This window comes from Anolis sagrei, chromosome 3 (genome assembly GCF_037176765.1).
Source record: "Anolis sagrei isolate rAnoSag1 chromosome 3, rAnoSag1.mat, whole genome shotgun sequence".
Taxonomy (NCBI): Eukaryota; Metazoa; Chordata; class Lepidosauria; order Squamata; family Dactyloidae; genus Anolis; species Anolis sagrei.
The window spans coordinates 90,597,773-90,614,649 of NC_090023.1; the positions used below are offsets into that span (position 1 = coordinate 90,597,773).

Genomic DNA, 16,877 nt, shown 5'->3' on the forward strand with positions numbered 1-16,877 from the left:
AAGTGTACATAAAACATCAATGTATCTCAGGCTTAGATTTGGGTCCCATTGTTAAGATCTCTCATTATGTGGACTTTAGATGCAAGCCAATATTCCAAAATCCTTAAAAATCAGAAATGCAAAACACTTTTGGTCAGGCATTTTTTTAGAAGGGAATCATAGAATCATAGAATCAAAGAGTTGGAAGATACCTCATGGGCCATCCAGTCCAACCCCCTGCCAAGAAGCAGGAATACTGCATTCAAATCACCCCTGACAGATGGCCATCCAGCCTCTGTTTAAAACCTTCCAAAGAAGGAGCCTCCACCACAACCAACGCAATCTCTGAACCAATTATGAAGCAACACAGAATAAATACGCAATGCCTGGAGAGTTTTCTCTTGGGTTCTATTTTTTTTAACTATGTCACTATGTCATGTTGTTGTTAGTCGCTTAGTGAAATGTTTCCTAAAGGCGAAGGCGGGGAGGGGGGGGGGGGGGAGAAAGGCGCGCGCGGGGACTACTGAAGCCGAACAATGACAAGCGAAAACGTGACGGGGCCTACAGCGCATGCGCGTCCCGCGTCTCTCTTTGTCGAGATGTCATCTACCAGTCTGTGCCTCGATGGCACAAGAAGGGGGCGGTGACGGGGCCTTTCCCCCCGCCCCTTGCGCTTCTGATTGGCTGAGCTTCAAAGCCTTCGTCTTCCGATTGGCCCGCCTTTTACTCCTGCCAACCCGCCCGCTGTCGTTTGCCTCGGCTGGTTACTAACCCTTCCAAGCCGCTCGAGGGAGGTGTTCGGCTCAGGGATTGGCTGCTCGGGAAATCCTCCCCCCTCCTCTTCCCCCCCGAGGAGCGAATGAAGTTTGGAGGTTGGGAGAGAAGTGTCGCGCGGCCCGCCTTGCTCCTTTCCTTGGCCCCGCCCCCCTCCGCGCGCTCGGGCTACTTGCCGGGAGTAGCCCCTCCTTCCCCTTCAGTTGCTCGGGCGGGAGGGCGGGAGGCGGTTGGTCCTCTTCCGTGCGGCTGAGGGACTATCCGCGGAGATTCCTCCCTCAGCCCCCTCCCTCCTCATCGGCTGCCACGCGACGGCAAGGCGCGCGCCCCCACCGCTCCTAAGGAACCGTAAGTGACGCGGCGGGGCTGGCCTCGCGCCTGGATGCGTGCGTGCGTGTGCGCGCGCCTCCTTGACCTGGAGCCTAACGGCCGGGAAGCAGCTCCTGAAGCGGGTGGACATATTACGGGGCTTTTTTTGGGGGGGGGGGGCAGGGATCGGCTTGTCCTGTCAGCAATGGGTTCAACCCCTTCCGCTTCTTGCTGCCCTGTTTCCCCCTTCCTTTTTCGTACAGTGTATCGGGGAAAAGAGTTACGTGTGACCGGGTCTGTTCCTCGAGGGATAGCTGTGCCGGAGTGTCAACAAGGACAACAACAACCCTGGAGAGTTAGGCCCCATTCCCACCTGGGTCTTCCTGCCCCGAGTCCCAAGCGATGCCCTTTGTAAATATACTAATTTCTATTAAAAGGGGGGGGGGGCATACACCTATAATTCAACATTTAAAAAAATGAACAAACACATCACCTGCGTCGTAACTAATACTAGTACAGTAAATATGGTTGGAATTGGGGTCTGTTTGTGTGATTCTTCTAAATTGGGAATTTGAGGAGGAAGGGAATAAACCAAACTTGAGTCTCAGCTAACGCACGCCCTCTTCTTAACATTCGCTGTCCATGGTTAAGGAGTAGTTGTGCTTCTCATCGTTGTTGTGCCTTCAAGTCATTTCTGACTTACAGGGACCCTATCGTCTTTTTTTTTTTTTTTTGGAAGGCAGGATTTGTTCAGATGGGGCTTTTTTCTTGCCTTCCTCTGCGGCTGCAAGAGTGTTACTTGTCCCAGACCACTCAGTGGATTTACATAGCCCTTATTGCCCTAGTCCCAACACTTTGTGTCCCTCATCCTGTATTTGAGAGCCAAGGTAGACTAAGTCTCTTGTATTCTTTCACCAGTCTTCTAGCTCTGCCTTCAAGTAATTTCTGACTTACAGCAACCCTATCGTCTTTTTTGGAAGGCAGAATTGGTTCAGATGGGACTTTTTTCTTGCTTTCCTCTGAGGCTGTAGAGTATTTTTGTTTATTTATTTATTTATTTATTTATTTTTTATTTATTTGACTTGTATACTGCTACTCCCAATTTGGCTCGGAGCAGTTTACAGCAGTAGATTAAAACAATTAACTTTAAAATACAATAAAAACAAGAACAGACATAGTCCCGAGTTATTCACCCATCGAAAGCTTGTCGGAAGAGAAAGGTATCTCCGAAAAGCAAGTAGGTCTCGGATAGATCGGGTTTCAACTGGCAAGGCATTCCATAAATAAGGGGCTACAATCGAGAAGGCTCTCTGCCTAGTAGAGGACAGATGATAAGTCTAGATGTTGGGGACTTCAAGCAAATTTTGGTCTTCAGACCGAAGTAATCTCTGGGGTTGTTACTTGTCAGTGGAATCACTCAGTGGATTTACATAGCCCTTATTGCCCTAGTCCCAACACTTTGTGTCCCTCATCCTGTATTTGAGAGCCAAGGTAGACTAAGTCTCTTGTATTCTTTCACCAGTCTTCTAGCTCTGCCTTCAAGTCATTTCTGACTTACAGCAACCCTATCGTCTTTTTTGGAAGGCAGAATTGGTTCAGATGGGACTTTTTTCTTGCTTTCCTCTGAGGCTGTAGAGTATTTTTGTTTATTTATTTATTTATTTATTTATTATTTATTTGACTTGTATACTGCTACTCCCAATTTGGCTCGGAGCAGTTTACAGCAGTAGATTAAAACAATTAACTTTAAAATACAATAAAAACAAGAACAGACATAGTCCCGAGTTATTCACCCATCGAAAGCTTGTCGGAAGAGAAAGGTATCTCCGAAAAGCAAGTAGGTCTCGGATAGATCGGGTTTCAACTGGCAAGGCATTCCATAAATAAGGGGCTACAATCGAGAAGGCTCTCTGCCTAGTAGAGGACAGATGATAAGTCTAGATGTTGGGGACTTCAAGCAAATTTTGGTCTTCAGACCGAAGTAATCTCTGGGGTTGTTACTTGTCAGTGGAATCACTCAGTGGATTTACATAGCCCTTATTGCCCTAGTCCCAACACTTTGTGTCCCTCATCCTGTATTTGAGAGCCAAGGTAGACTAAGACTCTTGTATTCTTTCACCAGTCTTCTAGCTCTGCCTTCAAGTCATTTCTGACTTAAGGCAACCCTATTGCCTTTTAACGGCGCTCCATGCAGTCATGCCAGCCACGTGACCTTGGAGGTGTCTACGGACAACGCTGGCTCTTCGGCTTAGAAATGGAGATGAGCACCACAACTCAGAGTCAGACATGACTGGACTCAATGTCAGAGGACTACCTTTACCTTTACCTATCGCCTTTTTGAGGGCAGAACCTGTTCAAAGGGGACTTTCTTCTTGCCTTCCTCCGAGTGTGTGTGACTTGCCCCAGACCACTCAGTGGATTTACATAGCCCTGATTGTCTTAGTGTCCTAGTCCCAACACTTTGCCATCTCTCATTCTGTATAGCAGAGCCAAGATAGGCAAAGGCTCTTGTGCCCCCCCCCCCCCCCGTCTTCTGACCCCCTTCAGAGCACAGGATTATTCTGTGAAGTGCCTATGAGTAAAACCAGGGTGGTCATGCTGTTGAAATGTGTGATCTTCCATATCTGAGTTCTATTCAGAATGAAGAAGGGCAGGGTTTGCTCTGGGCATGGATGCTTCCTTTTTTCTAAAATCTGTATTAAAGGGAAAGTGGTCCTCAGCTTTTCTTGTATGTCCCCCGCAGCTTTGTGCAGTTCCTTTGCCCATGTATCGTAAGGGATTTAATTTGGTTCTATCCAACTTTCTGAACAGTGAAGTCAGAAAAAACTCTAAAATCAGGACAGTAAATAAGGAGCAACACTCAAAAAGCAGGGGAATTCCAGACAAGAATCAAACAAAGGATCCCCCAGACAGCAATCAGCCAAGCTTTGAAGCTGCAAGGCCATTAAATGCTATTCAAGGTAGCCAGTTGCAAAATTCACACTTGCCTCAAGCAGACAAGAGTTCTTTCTCCCACCCTGGACAGGTATTCCAACATTCCTCACTTGCCTAGTTTCCAACAGACCTCACAACCTCCGAGGATACCTGCCATAGATGTGGGCAAAACATCAAGAGAGAATGCTTCTGGAACATGGTCATACAGCCTGGAAAACTCACAGCAATCCAAACTTCCTTCCATTTTGCCTTTTGTCTTTCAATACAGTGTGGATCATTGGTAGCCTCTTTGCCAGATAATGGTCACTGTTTTAAGATGTGGCTTATGTAAATTTAAATTGCATGTCTAGATTATTCTGACTCCAGACTGAAAATGGCTAAGAGTGTTTAAAGAGAGGGGGAAAACTGCCTTTTCTATAACTATCCCATGACTTCCCATAGTGAAGTGTGATGATAATAAAAACAACTTTTTGAACAAATTGTTAAAATACTATGTCAGTTAAGCACATCATGGGCAAAGTAATGTCATGGCTTCAACTCCATTTTGAAGATAACAAATCTGGGTTTGAGAAAGTTAATTTTTACATATGCTTGCAATATCCATTAGTTTTGTCTCTCCTGGATTTTTCAAGCCTTTTATATAGGTGCTTTGGGTTCATACTCAGTAGAAGTGAGATTCTTCCTTACTCTGTAACCCACTTCCAATTGCTTTGACTGGTCATCTCTCTATTTTTAGAAGCTGGTATTTAGGAGCTCCTTTATATAAGGATATTTGAACTGATAACAAAAAGGATTTTCTTGATAATAAGTCCAAAGTAGGGAGTGATTTCCTTTGTGTTGTGGCTTCTATTAAAAATAAAAGTGCTGTGTAAATTTCTTGCTACTGTCAGTATAGTATCTCATTCTACTTCATACCAGCATGGTTAGAATACTCCTTTCTTTGTTTTTTCTCTCTCGCTTGAATGTTCAGAATAGAGAACTTGATCATTGTCTTGAATAAATGGGAATACCCATTTTTCATTTTTCTCTCATACCTTCAGATGCATAAGAGAGAAAAGGTGCTGTCTTGGCCCAATTACATAATTAGTAAAATGTCTAAAAGAAAAAAAACAACCAAAACAGAAGGGTGCCTTGTAAGAACAGTTTGAACATACAAAGCAATTTTCAAAATGGTAAAATTTGAATACCACAAAACTATCTGTACAGTGCTCCTCAAGAGCATCTTAAACACGGTGCTGTATTTCTTAAATGAAGGGCATCTTATTAGGGTGTCATATGATAATTTCCTTGATAATGTTGGTGAAAAGCTATTCCTCCCTAATGTACCTCTTTGCTGCAGTTATGAAGATCTAAAGTGTTTTCATTCTCTGTTGTAGATTATATTGTGATAGTTTGCATGTCCACAACAGCGCAAGCTAGATAGCAGCAGCATCAGTATTGGAAATCAGTTTAATATAAAATGATGCCTTTTCAGAGCTGATAAATTCAGTTGCTGTGTAATGAATTCAGGAATATTTATCACTGAAATACCAGCAATTGGGCTAGACAGTGAAGCTGAAACTATAATGTATGGAGTTATGTTGTCTTTCCCTTTATTAGACAGATACTAAGATGCACTTTGCAGTTTTGAATTTTTAATGTCTTTGGTAATTATGATAAATTTTAAGTTATTTTAAAGAAATTTTACCTATGATATCCATTTATATCTAGACTTACTTTTTATGTTGGTCTAACAGTTAGAGCTAATGTATATTTTTAAATAACTCGTGTATATATGGTGAGAAGAGCTCTTCAAATGTATTGTCCACTGTTTGCTGTAAAAGTTGGAAGAATATGCTGGCAGTCTAAGAAAGCATTGTAAAACATAATGTTCAATTTACATAATTTGTCTGAAGGGCTAACATACAACTTGGTTTTATTTAACTCAACAGATGCAGTTCATGTTGCTTTTTAGTCGTCAGGGGAAGTTAAGACTTCAGAAGTGGTATGTCCCATTGTCTGACAAAGAAAAGAAGAAAATAACAAGAGAACTTGTTCAAACAGTCTTAGCCCGTAAACCGAAAATGTGCAGCTTTCTGGAATGGAGAGACCTGAAGATTGTCTACAAAAGGTTGTTTTGCCTATATAATCTTGTAATGAACAGTCAGAAGAGACCGGCTTTCCTGCCTTGACTGTGTGTGTGTGTGAGGGGGGGGGGGGGGGGGGGAGGGGGAGGATTTACATTTTTTTCTTAAATGACATTTATAACAATAAAGAGATTATTTATGTCTAGAATAATTTTCATGCATTTAAGAATGTGTTCATAAAGCAGGTTTGTATGAAACTGTTGTAAATGAGATACACATATTTGAAATTGCTTAAATGATAAAAGTTCATCACATTCCGTTTTTTATAAACTAGGCATTGATTTAGCTGAAGTATGGAGAGATTGCAAATGTACTTAGATTTATTCTTCGATCAAGTGGAGGGTGAACCAAGAACTGTACTGACAATTCTAAAAAAGTGAAATTACTTCACCCATTTTGTTTCACTATATACAACTTGTACTTTGGTCGAATTATAAATCTCTCCTAGTTGAAAATTTCATGCCATACAAATCAGCTTGAAACACTTATTGAAAAGATGAAGCAGAACTGGGGATTATGAAGATGCTATATCTAGCTAACAACTACACAGACCTGACTGACTTGTCATACTTGGAATCTGGAGGAAATGCTTCCTATAAGTTCAGCTATCAAGATTATTTTTCCTAAAATCTACTGCTTAGTTTATGCATGCATAAGATCAGAAGCTCACTTCTGTTTAGTTTTCTTGAATATATATGATCTTGACTGAGAACTATTACCTATATTAGCATAGTAAATGTCTGACATAGGTGTGTTTGGAAGCACCAAATCACTCAAAAGGAATCATCATCAGTAGGCCCTCCACTTTTCTGGCAGTTAGGAGCATAGAACCGTTACAAATCCAGAAATAAATTAAAAAAAAAAACTTGAAATCTGTATTTTCCAGGGTGACTCTGATCAATCTCTGCTGGAAGTTGACCATAGATTCACCCTGGAGGTTCTTAGAAAGAACATATTAATGAAATATGCAAAATGTAAACCCATTAATGTTGAGGGTGGATTGTAAAAATGATCGTCCACCACACTTTATGGATCAGCAAGAACAAACAATACGTTACAGAGTTTGAAGAGCATATCAAACTGTTAAAGGAGCATATAAAACAGATATATATGGAGGACAACCAATATAAAAACCATTTGATAAACCTACCAAAAGAGGCTGGTCTTTAGGGCACTATATCCAAATGTTAAATCTCTTCTGCTTGTCCATTCCACAAATTTGGGGTGGCTGGGGGGGGGGGACCCTTTTCTTAGTAATAATTGCCAGCTTAGCCCTATTTGACTGAAGTATGTGTTCCCAAGAGGTATGAGTGTCGGGAGTGGATAATATGGGAGAAGGCAATCCCTTAGGTATCCTGGACCCAAGTCGTGTAAGGCTTTAAAAGTAACAATTTGTAACATGCCTGGAACTAATTGACAGTCAGCAGAATTATTTTACTATCAATCTAATATGATTATTTATAGATGTACCAGTGACAAGTCTGGCTGTCATGCTTAGCTAACTGAACTTGATACAGAGTAGCCCAATGAACAGCACATTGTAGAAGTTCAGCCTTGAGGCCAACAGTTCATGCTATCATCTTTAGATCATATTACTCTAGTAAGGGGTTGCAGCTGTATGGTAGCTAAAACAGATAATAAGCAGATTGGGCAGTCATATGCATCTAATGTGCCAGTTGGAGCCACAGATTCACAGGCACTCCCAAGCTGTGAATACAGTCTTCTAGGGGAGTGTAACTGTCCAGGACTAGCTGAGAAACCTCCAAACCCAGATTAGGATCTTTGGCAGTAAATAACTCCATCTTGTCATGAATCGTCTTCAGTTCATTTTTCTTTATCCAGCCCATTACTTCCTCCAGATATTCATTCAGAGGAGACATGCTTTCCCTAGCAATCAACCATGGTAGAACAATGAAGATGGAGGGAGGAAGTAACCCACACAGACAAAATACTACTGGGGAAGCAACATATGGAAATTGATAGCAGAGAGGAATACGCGGGCACGAGACTTTGGTCAGCTACTGAAATGTATGAAGTGGAAAGAAGGATGTGGCCTGTTGCTTACTTATAATGAGCCTGGGACACAAAATGAGGAAATAATTTTTGGTTTGGGAGATCCTGTGATGTATATCTGCTAAATCTAATCATGTCTACCTCCCTCTGCCTTGTAAGGAGAGTCTGGGATGTGGAGTATTTGCTGAAGAACGCGTGCCCTTGCCTTGTGGCTAACTTCTGCTCAATTTCAGTTAAAATATAAAACTGTAGGTTAAATAATGATGTTTTAATGGGTTAGAAGAGGGATACAGTCCAGACATAAGCTGTCATTTAGCAGACTGATCACCTAAATGTGCTCAATTCTTTGAAACAGGCAAAACATCTTCCATCAGGCCGACCGCTCCCATTTGTGAGAAGTGATAGGATTGCTATCCAACAGTTTCAGGAGGGCCTCTCCCTTGGGACAATATGAACCTCTCGTTTCATTGTGGCAGAGCAATTAAATTTGCTAATCAGAGAGGTTTCTGTTTACATGACAAGACACACATTTCTTAAGACACAATAGTTGTTAAAGCCTTCATTTGCTACCAACAGTGCAGTGAAATAATTCATAATCATCATCATCATTATAAAACCTTACAGATTCATTCATAAATTATAAATCAAGTTTGAGTTCTGAAATGGCTACTTCAGTAATTGAATTTGAGCATTTGAGTCAAAAAACACATTCTTGCTTTAGCTGAACTCAGAAGAAACTTCTTTTGCCGGCTTTCATTTGTGTTTAAGAATCAACGTCTTTTTTCTTCTCTGCATATCTGCTAATGACTAGAATATAGAGGTTAATTAAAGAATTTGCCAGCATAGACAGCATCACTGGAGTCATGCAGCTTCTTAATCTTGAGAAATATTTCTTCACAATGTGGTGCTATTATATTAGAACTAAAAATAGCTTTCTATTTAAAAAGTACTTTAAGGTCCAGTGAATTTAAGAAGAGTTAGATTACCATGCATACTTGTGTATAAGTCAAAGGCAGGTTTTGTAGCCAAAATTATGGATTGTCCTATGGCTCCATTCCATGGAGAAAGAAAATGCTACCTCCACTTCAGGGGACCAGCTGCCCCAGACCAACACCACCATTTTCCGAGTCCTGCATTCAAAAAGTCCTTTTGCCATTCTGTTCAGAGAAGGGGGTGGTTCCTTTTTTAAGGTACAGTATTAACTCTTATCAAAAAAAGAGACAACCTTTGGTGACTCCCAGTAGAGTGGCAAAAGGTGAGAGATTGGCCTGTCCAAAGAGATCCTAAAAGAAGTCTACTTTTTAATGCTCTTTTGAGAGAGACACCAAAGAGCCGCCTTCCTTCTCAGTGAGGCTTGGGCAGCAATCTATACTCATAGGTTAACCCTTCGTGAAAACTCGTTTAAGGCAGGGTCTTCAGAATTCTAAAACGTTATATCCACTGTTCTTTACTCTCTCCTTGGTTTTTCAATTCTTGTTTTGCAAACAATTTGACCTTTTCTCTCTCTTTCAAAAAGTCAAGAAGTGATGCTGCAATAAGATGAGTGCTTTTAAAAAAGTTCTCATCTTTTGCCATCCAGTGAAAGCGATTATAAGAGTTAAGGTCTAACACTTACATTCACCAATGGATATGTCTTCTCAAGTTTTTTAGGGTCAATTTTTTGGCTGAAGATTTTAGATTTAAACATGAGTGTGTGAGTGTGTGTGGTTTTTATTTCACAAGCATTCTTATACATGAATAGGCATAGATGTAATTCAGGGTAATAACGGAAAATATACAGGTCGATTATCTCATATCCAAAATAGTTGCCACCAGAAGTGTCTTGGATTTCTGGTTTTGGAATACCTGTTTTTCCATATGTATGGAATGACAGATTTTAGAGATACAACCAAAGTCTAAACATCAAATGTATCTTATATGCACAGCCTGAAGGTATATTATATTCTTAATAATTCTGTGTATAAAACAAAAGTTTTTATACATTGAACCAGTACAAAGCAAAGGAGTCACCAGCAGCCTGCCCATGTGGATAATTGAGATTTTGGAGTATTTTGAAATTCTGGATAAATGATACCCAGTCTGTTTCTAATACATGTAAATGTCTTCAGTATTTAACATGATTTCCATAGTTGTGCTTTCCTACTTTTTAAAATAGTATGCATAATAGCTATTTTTTCATGCTTACAAATAATGCTCCGTACAAATGAAAAACTAAAAATCAATTAAATCAGTTTTTAGCAAGTGACTGAACAAAGTACCATCCATATCCACAGATTCAACCATCCATGAAAATATTCATTAAAAATCCCAAAAGTAAACTTTTTTTGCTATTTTATATAAGGGACACAATTTTGTTGCACCAACAATATTTATAATGGAATTTGAACATCCTGTGTTTTTGGTATCTACAGGGGGTCCTCGAACTAAACCTCAGTGGACACTAAGAGCCCAGTGCAATACATAGTGTATTCTTTCAGATAGCTTTAAGAATTAATCACGTTTTTCAATGTGGTATTTCAGAAATCAAATCCAAAAATCAAAACAACAGAATGTTCCTAGATAACTTGGCAAACTATACAGCCGATACTACTCCAGAAGCCTGTTTGAATAAGACAGAAATGTCATACATAGGTATCTGGCAATATATAGGGTTTCCAAAAGTAGCATATATGTATAAAATTGGAAATTGTAGCTAAATGTATCTTTATGTACAAAATATTATTTACAAAATTTTACAAAACTCACACATATAAAATAAAAGTTTGTTCATTTTTTCTATGCATAGAAACATTTGGCACACCCTGTAGAATTACATTATTAGACAAAAGTTCATTATATAGAATTTTAATAGTCCTTGTGAAAGAGCTGACTGTAATTAACAATTCTTTAGGAAGGGAATGCCAAATAATTGTAATTGTTTTGGCTTGTATGTTTTAATTTGTGTTAATTAGAGTAGGAAATGTAGAGTATTACAAGGATATTTTGCTCATTAGTTTGGATAAAGATACAAGAACTATAGACACAAAAGCCTGCTGGGAAACATTGGAATTAGATACTTCTGGTAGCCTTCCCAGTAGCATGATAGGTTTCCTGTGTTTCCAACAATTTACGCTCTTGAATCTAAGGGACAGTTCTACATATAGTTGAGTAATTAAAGACGTTATAAATATGTAACTATCAATACTGAAAACTCTTGTAATTATTTTTCCTCATAGTATTTTGTTTATGTGCTTCATCTTTTGGAGTTTCAGCTGTCTTTTCTTTCCTCTGCTTTGTGAAGCTGTTTTCCCCCTGGTTTTGACTTTTTATTGCTCTTGTGTTTTTATACCTGCACCTTAGAAAACAAGGATTCTGGCTAATTAATATACTGATAGAGAAAGGGATGCCCTTTTATTACAGACTATAAAGATGAAATAGAGTGCCTTTCATCAGATAATTCACTTTAGTTGCTGGGGGAAGTCTTCTCGGTAGCAACTCCGAGACTATAAAATTCCCTCCCTAGTTGCCCTATGTGTCCTTTTCTACTGTCAGAAAAAGCTTTTTTTACAACCCAGACCTTTGATTATTAACTGGCCACTGCAGAATGTCCTTTAATCAGGATACGCTGCTATTAATAATCATTATTATGTTTTAAATGCTCTTAGAATTAATATTAAGTTAATATTTTAATATAACTTCATTGAATTGTTTTTGACTTTGAATCTTTCCTAATTTTAGCTATAGTCTGTTTCAATTTACACTGTCAGCCACTTTGGATTCTGTATTGGGAGAAAGAATGGATTGACTAAAAATAAGTAAATAAATAGAAAGAAAGGGAACCCACTCCTTTAAAATAAAATACAGGGTGTTTCAAAATGATAGATCCAATTTGAGTATAAAACTAAATGATATTACAGTATGACCCCATATATGCATAGGATATATTCCCAGACTTTGCATCTATTAGCAAAACCATGGATAAGCTATTGAAATGAAGGGCCTCTATAGGAAAAAATATTATTTCTTTGTGTGTGTACGTGTGTGTTGAGAGAGAGGAAGAACAAAATGATATTTTTGAATGAGGGAGTGGGACCAGTCATTCCTAAGCATAAAATATGTATTCCCTCGATGGTACAGAGGAACAGTTTACAATCATTTGGAATATATCCTCTTCTGCTTGTTCTAGATCCAGTAGCAATAGTGCCATTTGCTTTCTGTTAAATCTACTGGATTATTCATCCTCTTGGATGTTTTGAGTTCTGTCTTGATCATGACATGAAAAGTCACAACAAATTATTTTAAAATTACGTACGTTGATGTATAAAATAGTTTCTTCCTTCCCTACATTTAATTAGTTTTAGTTAACCTGAAGACCAAATGCTTTACGGTTAAGGAAGGTCAAACGATTAACATATGCAAAAGTATGTGGGAGTATTTTAATACTTCAAAAAAGAATTTGACAATGATGTATAAGATTATGCAGCTGTTATATTAACATATATTTGTTACAGATATGCAAGCCTCTACTTCTGTTGTGCCATTGAAGATCAGGATAATGAGCTAATAACACTGGAAATAATTCATCGTTATGTAGAATTGCTTGACAAATATTTTGGAAGTGTAAGTTAACTATTTTTCTTGCATTTAATCTAGATTTATATTGCTCTTATAAGACAAGGCAGAGCAATGATTTTTCAAGGTAGATTTTTTTGCAACTCTCTGCAATAGTTCAAAAGAGTTAGGGGACCAACAGGACTGCTATGGGAAAGAGAAATTTGGCAGTGTCTCCCTTGGTAAGAAATCTCTGCTGATCTTGATTCCCTTCATGAACTGATACGTTTGTGGAGGAACTCAGTTCATATATTTTAATCACACTTTTACATTTGTATACATATTAACCTGTATATAGAAAGGTTCTTTCATATGTATATATATTCTGCACCTGAAAATCTTAACAGTATTTTGCACATTGAAAAAATATGCAGAATAAAAGAAGAAGACTGAGTTGGACTTGATTTTATGACTTTGATGACAGAATCCCTTGGCTAGCACAAAATGAGAAATAAATAAATAAATAATCTATTCTAAGCTATTACATAACATTGTTTTGCATTTTACATTTGCAGCTTCTTTTCTGGAAAATGTAAAGATAATTATGATACTAGGTGGGAATGTGGGGTGAAATACATTGTCAGCCTAATCATTATATGTTTTCTAGGTATGTGAACTTGATATTATCTTCAATTTTGAAAAGGCTTATTTCATTTTGGATGAATTTCTCTTGGGAGGAGAAGTTCAGGAAACTTCAAAGAAAAATGTTCTTAAAGCTATTGAACAGGCAGATCTATTACAGGAGGTAAGCAAATTTTATTTCTCTGTCAAAGCATACCAGCATGCTGTGCTCTTCTCTTCGAAAAGCTTTTATTCTTTTAAAAGTGTAGAAAAAGCTTTTCAGCATGTCTGGCATGTAGCTTTTACTTAATATTCTGTATACATAATTGTGTTGCCTATTTCTTGTTCTATTTCATTCTCATTCTATGCATAGAGTAATAGTAATGTTTTAAAAATAGCCTTATTTCATGGCTTCTTTGGACTATGTTAGATGTACAGCAGCTGCTGTCTTTATCTGTGTTTCTTGTACTTTAAGGGCTTTTTTTTAAATTCATATTCATTTATATGATTTTCTTTTTATTACTTTAATGGAATGATAACTAATTTTTGTTGTACCTGATGCATGTATGCCTCTTTACTGTTTCATTGCTGAAATGCAGAAGCTAGACTCTCTTCTTTGACACTTTTTCAGGTATATTTAAAATTAATTGTGTCTTAAAAACAAGTCAGAATGCCATAGCTAAATAGATTTGCAGTAGGTGCTTAGAAAATTAGTTATATGTCTAGCCTTAGAAGTATATAAAATAGAGTAAATATGTGGTTGAAACCTTTTCTCTCAGATGCCAGCAAAATGTATAAATGTTTGAGTATCTGCTGCCTTTAGTGCACTGATTCAGAATTAAATACAGTAGTTGAAAAATGGGGTGAGGAGTATGGAATATAATTTATTGTATTTCAAAATCTGATAACCTCCCTTGAGGGAACTAAAGGTAGCAAATAGACAAAATAAAACTCCTAGAATAACAAGCTTCCCTGCAAGCTCTCCACATTCCTTTTTGTGGCACTATAATCCTAAAGTGGCAATATAGAAGTAGTAGTCAAGATGTTTTGCAATGTAAGTCAGTTTTAGTCCATTTCTTTGTGGAACTTAAGTTAATGTTGGTTGCCTATATAAATGCAAACTTGTAGCTTTGCTATATGGACAGTAACTTATATGTGTATGTGTTTTGATCTGTTATGGATGCTTTGCTTGAGTCTGTCTTATGTTCCCTGTGTGCCTATGGTATGGTTCATCAGTGAAATTTTAAGGTAGCGAAAGAACAACTTTTTCTTAAAAACATTTGTCATCAAAAATCTTTTAGTGGTTAATACAGAAGTATCATATAGAAGAAAAGGCTCAGCTTAAGATGAAAAACTTCCCACATTGAAACTGATAGTGTAGGAGTTTAGTAGCTCTCTATGGTTTGTTCATAATATACAAGAAGCACTACAAAAAAACTAACTTTCGTTCCCCCAAAGAAAACATGGAATGAGAAAAACGAAACAATAGATTGCCATCAGTTATGTAATGGCTGTAGCTTACTTTCTTATTTTTTGTAGGTAGCAGTTTGAAATGTCTTATGTTGGTTATTAAACCTACATTTTAATCAGTAGCTCGGTTTGTTGAGAAAAATGACTCATTTTTTTCTGGTGAATGTAAAAAAGTGATCTGCCTCTTATTACAGTTGAATAAGTCTGTCACTAATTCTCTCTGTATTCCTCACTATTGACTAAGGATGCTACACATTTCCCCATTATATGATTCTCATTCATGCCATTATTGCATGGAGAGCCTTCCAAAATCTCTGATATGCAATGCTTCACCACCACCCCTTATCTAACAGTTTCTTGTAGTTTACATTTCGTTTATGACAATGAACTTCCTCTTCCTCCTATTTACAGTAAATTATGTAGATTGATAAGGGTGGCATCCTGCAGCAAAAATGGATATTTCACATTGTTATAATGAGAGGCTGATACCATTTTTATTTTCATTTCGTCTAGCTACTCTTATGAACTGTTGAGCAGATTCTGAGCAACTTTACCATAGGAAAGAATCTGCATGCTATTTTGTTATCATTTGATTTCAGCATTGGAAAGTTCTCTATGTATACACATGTATATAAATCTAGAAGTGGCTGGCTCCTTGAAACAGCACCAGCACTTTCCCCTTAGAACATAGTTTGAAGTCTCAAATACCTTGTTCTCCTGGTATTTGGGATTTCAATTCCCAGAAGCCCCAGCCAGCCTGACTCTCAGGAAGTTTGGGACCTGAAGTCCAAAATACCTGGAAGATCAAAGGTTGGGAACCATTGTCTTAGAGCAACACTCAACTTATCCATGACTCATTTCAAAAGCCATAATTGCGACCCCAAAAAGTGGACCTATTCACAAGTATATATAGCAATTCTAGATTGAATCTCTTAAAGATGCCACATTTTATACAGAATCTACTAGAATTTGTTGTTTCATTTCTTTTCACTTAATTAGTTTAGACTCTTTAAGTCCCTAAAATGTGATCTACCTACATCTGGAATTATTTGTTTAAATCAATGTTTCTCAAGCTGTGCTCCTCCAGGTGTTTTGTCCTTCAGCTCCCAGAAATCCCAGCCAGCTTACAAGTTGTTAGGAATTGTGCCAGCTAAAGTTCAAAACACCTGGAGGAGCACAATTTGAGAAACTCAGGTTTAAATTGACATTAGCAGAAGAATATTGCATGAAAGGTCTTGGTTTTTATCTACTTCCTCAGAATTCATATAGCAGTAGAATGTTATCCTCCTGAAACCTAATTGCAAGTGCTCTTATTTAGTTTTTTATATTTAGTATTCTATTGTTTATTTCTTTATTTTTATTTTTTAATATCCTGTCCTCTCTCCCTCATAGATACATTATGATAAAACATATAACAATATTAAGTGATCAAGATAAAATTATCCAGTTGTTTTAACTACAGCAGCAAAACAACACAAAAACAAAAAAGTGGGCATCACTCCCTCAGATTTATTTAATGATATTTTTTGAAAGTTGTGGCTTTCATTGGTTTGTTAAATTACTGCACAGTTGTTTACTAAGTTCTTTGACTGAAATCGTTTTGCTGTTGTCAGTGCAATTTTGTATCTGGTGTATGCAGGAGCAAGATGAAAAAGATCATGCGTTCAGGAAATGACAGCATTTGTCTGCCAGTTCCTAACTACCTAATTCACAATTCCTAGTTTCCGGGTGGGGAGAGTTGTTAGAGCTGAAGTTCCCAGGGTGGGATGGCTTGCATAGTCATCTGTGCTACAAGACAGATGACTGTCCAAGTTGCACTTCCCAAAATGCATTCATTCAGGATAAACAGAGAAGTATGATTTTTAATGGCAGAAGCATCAGGTAGGGAGGCTTCCCCCCTGTCATCAGGCATTTCTCTGGTACTAGTCTTCTGGTATTTTTTTTTATTTCCAACTAGAATTCCCTGGTGCATTTTTACAACTGTGAAAGTAGGTGCAAGGAAAAATAGTAGAATGGTTACATACTATATCCCTCTTAATCCTTCCCTCTAAACATGCAACTTCTCCCATTTTTAATTCATTTAGAAAAACCAAGGTCTTCTGATCGCATTCAGCCAAAATG

At 38.0% G+C, this 16,877-nt stretch overlaps 1 protein-coding gene across 5 annotated transcripts in view; it reads left to right on the forward strand.

Moving 5' to 3' along the window:
* Positions 1-828: 828 nt before the first annotated feature.
* The window catches only part of AP1S2 (adaptor related protein complex 1 subunit sigma 2), a 34,031-nt gene continuing 17,982 nt past the window's right edge, over positions 829-16,877 (forward strand). Inside the window, exons 1-6 of one of the 5 annotated variants that reach the window (XM_060770021.2) lie at positions 831-1,101; positions 1,326-1,473; positions 5,928-6,106; positions 12,626-12,734; positions 13,333-13,470; positions 13,886-13,921. In XM_060770021.2, coding sequence (XP_060626004.1) covers positions 1,465-1,473; positions 5,928-6,106; positions 12,626-12,734; positions 13,333-13,470; positions 13,886-13,906 — 456 coding nt within the window. In that variant the 5' untranslated portion in view covers positions 831-1,101; positions 1,326-1,464 and the 3' untranslated portion in view covers positions 13,907-13,921. Of the gene's footprint in view, positions 1,102-1,325; positions 1,474-5,927; positions 6,107-12,625; positions 12,735-13,332; positions 13,471-13,885; positions 13,922-16,877 lie in introns of those variants that run through there. The other 4 variants (XM_060770018.2, XM_067466795.1, XM_067466794.1 and 1 more) reach the window with 4 other exon arrangements.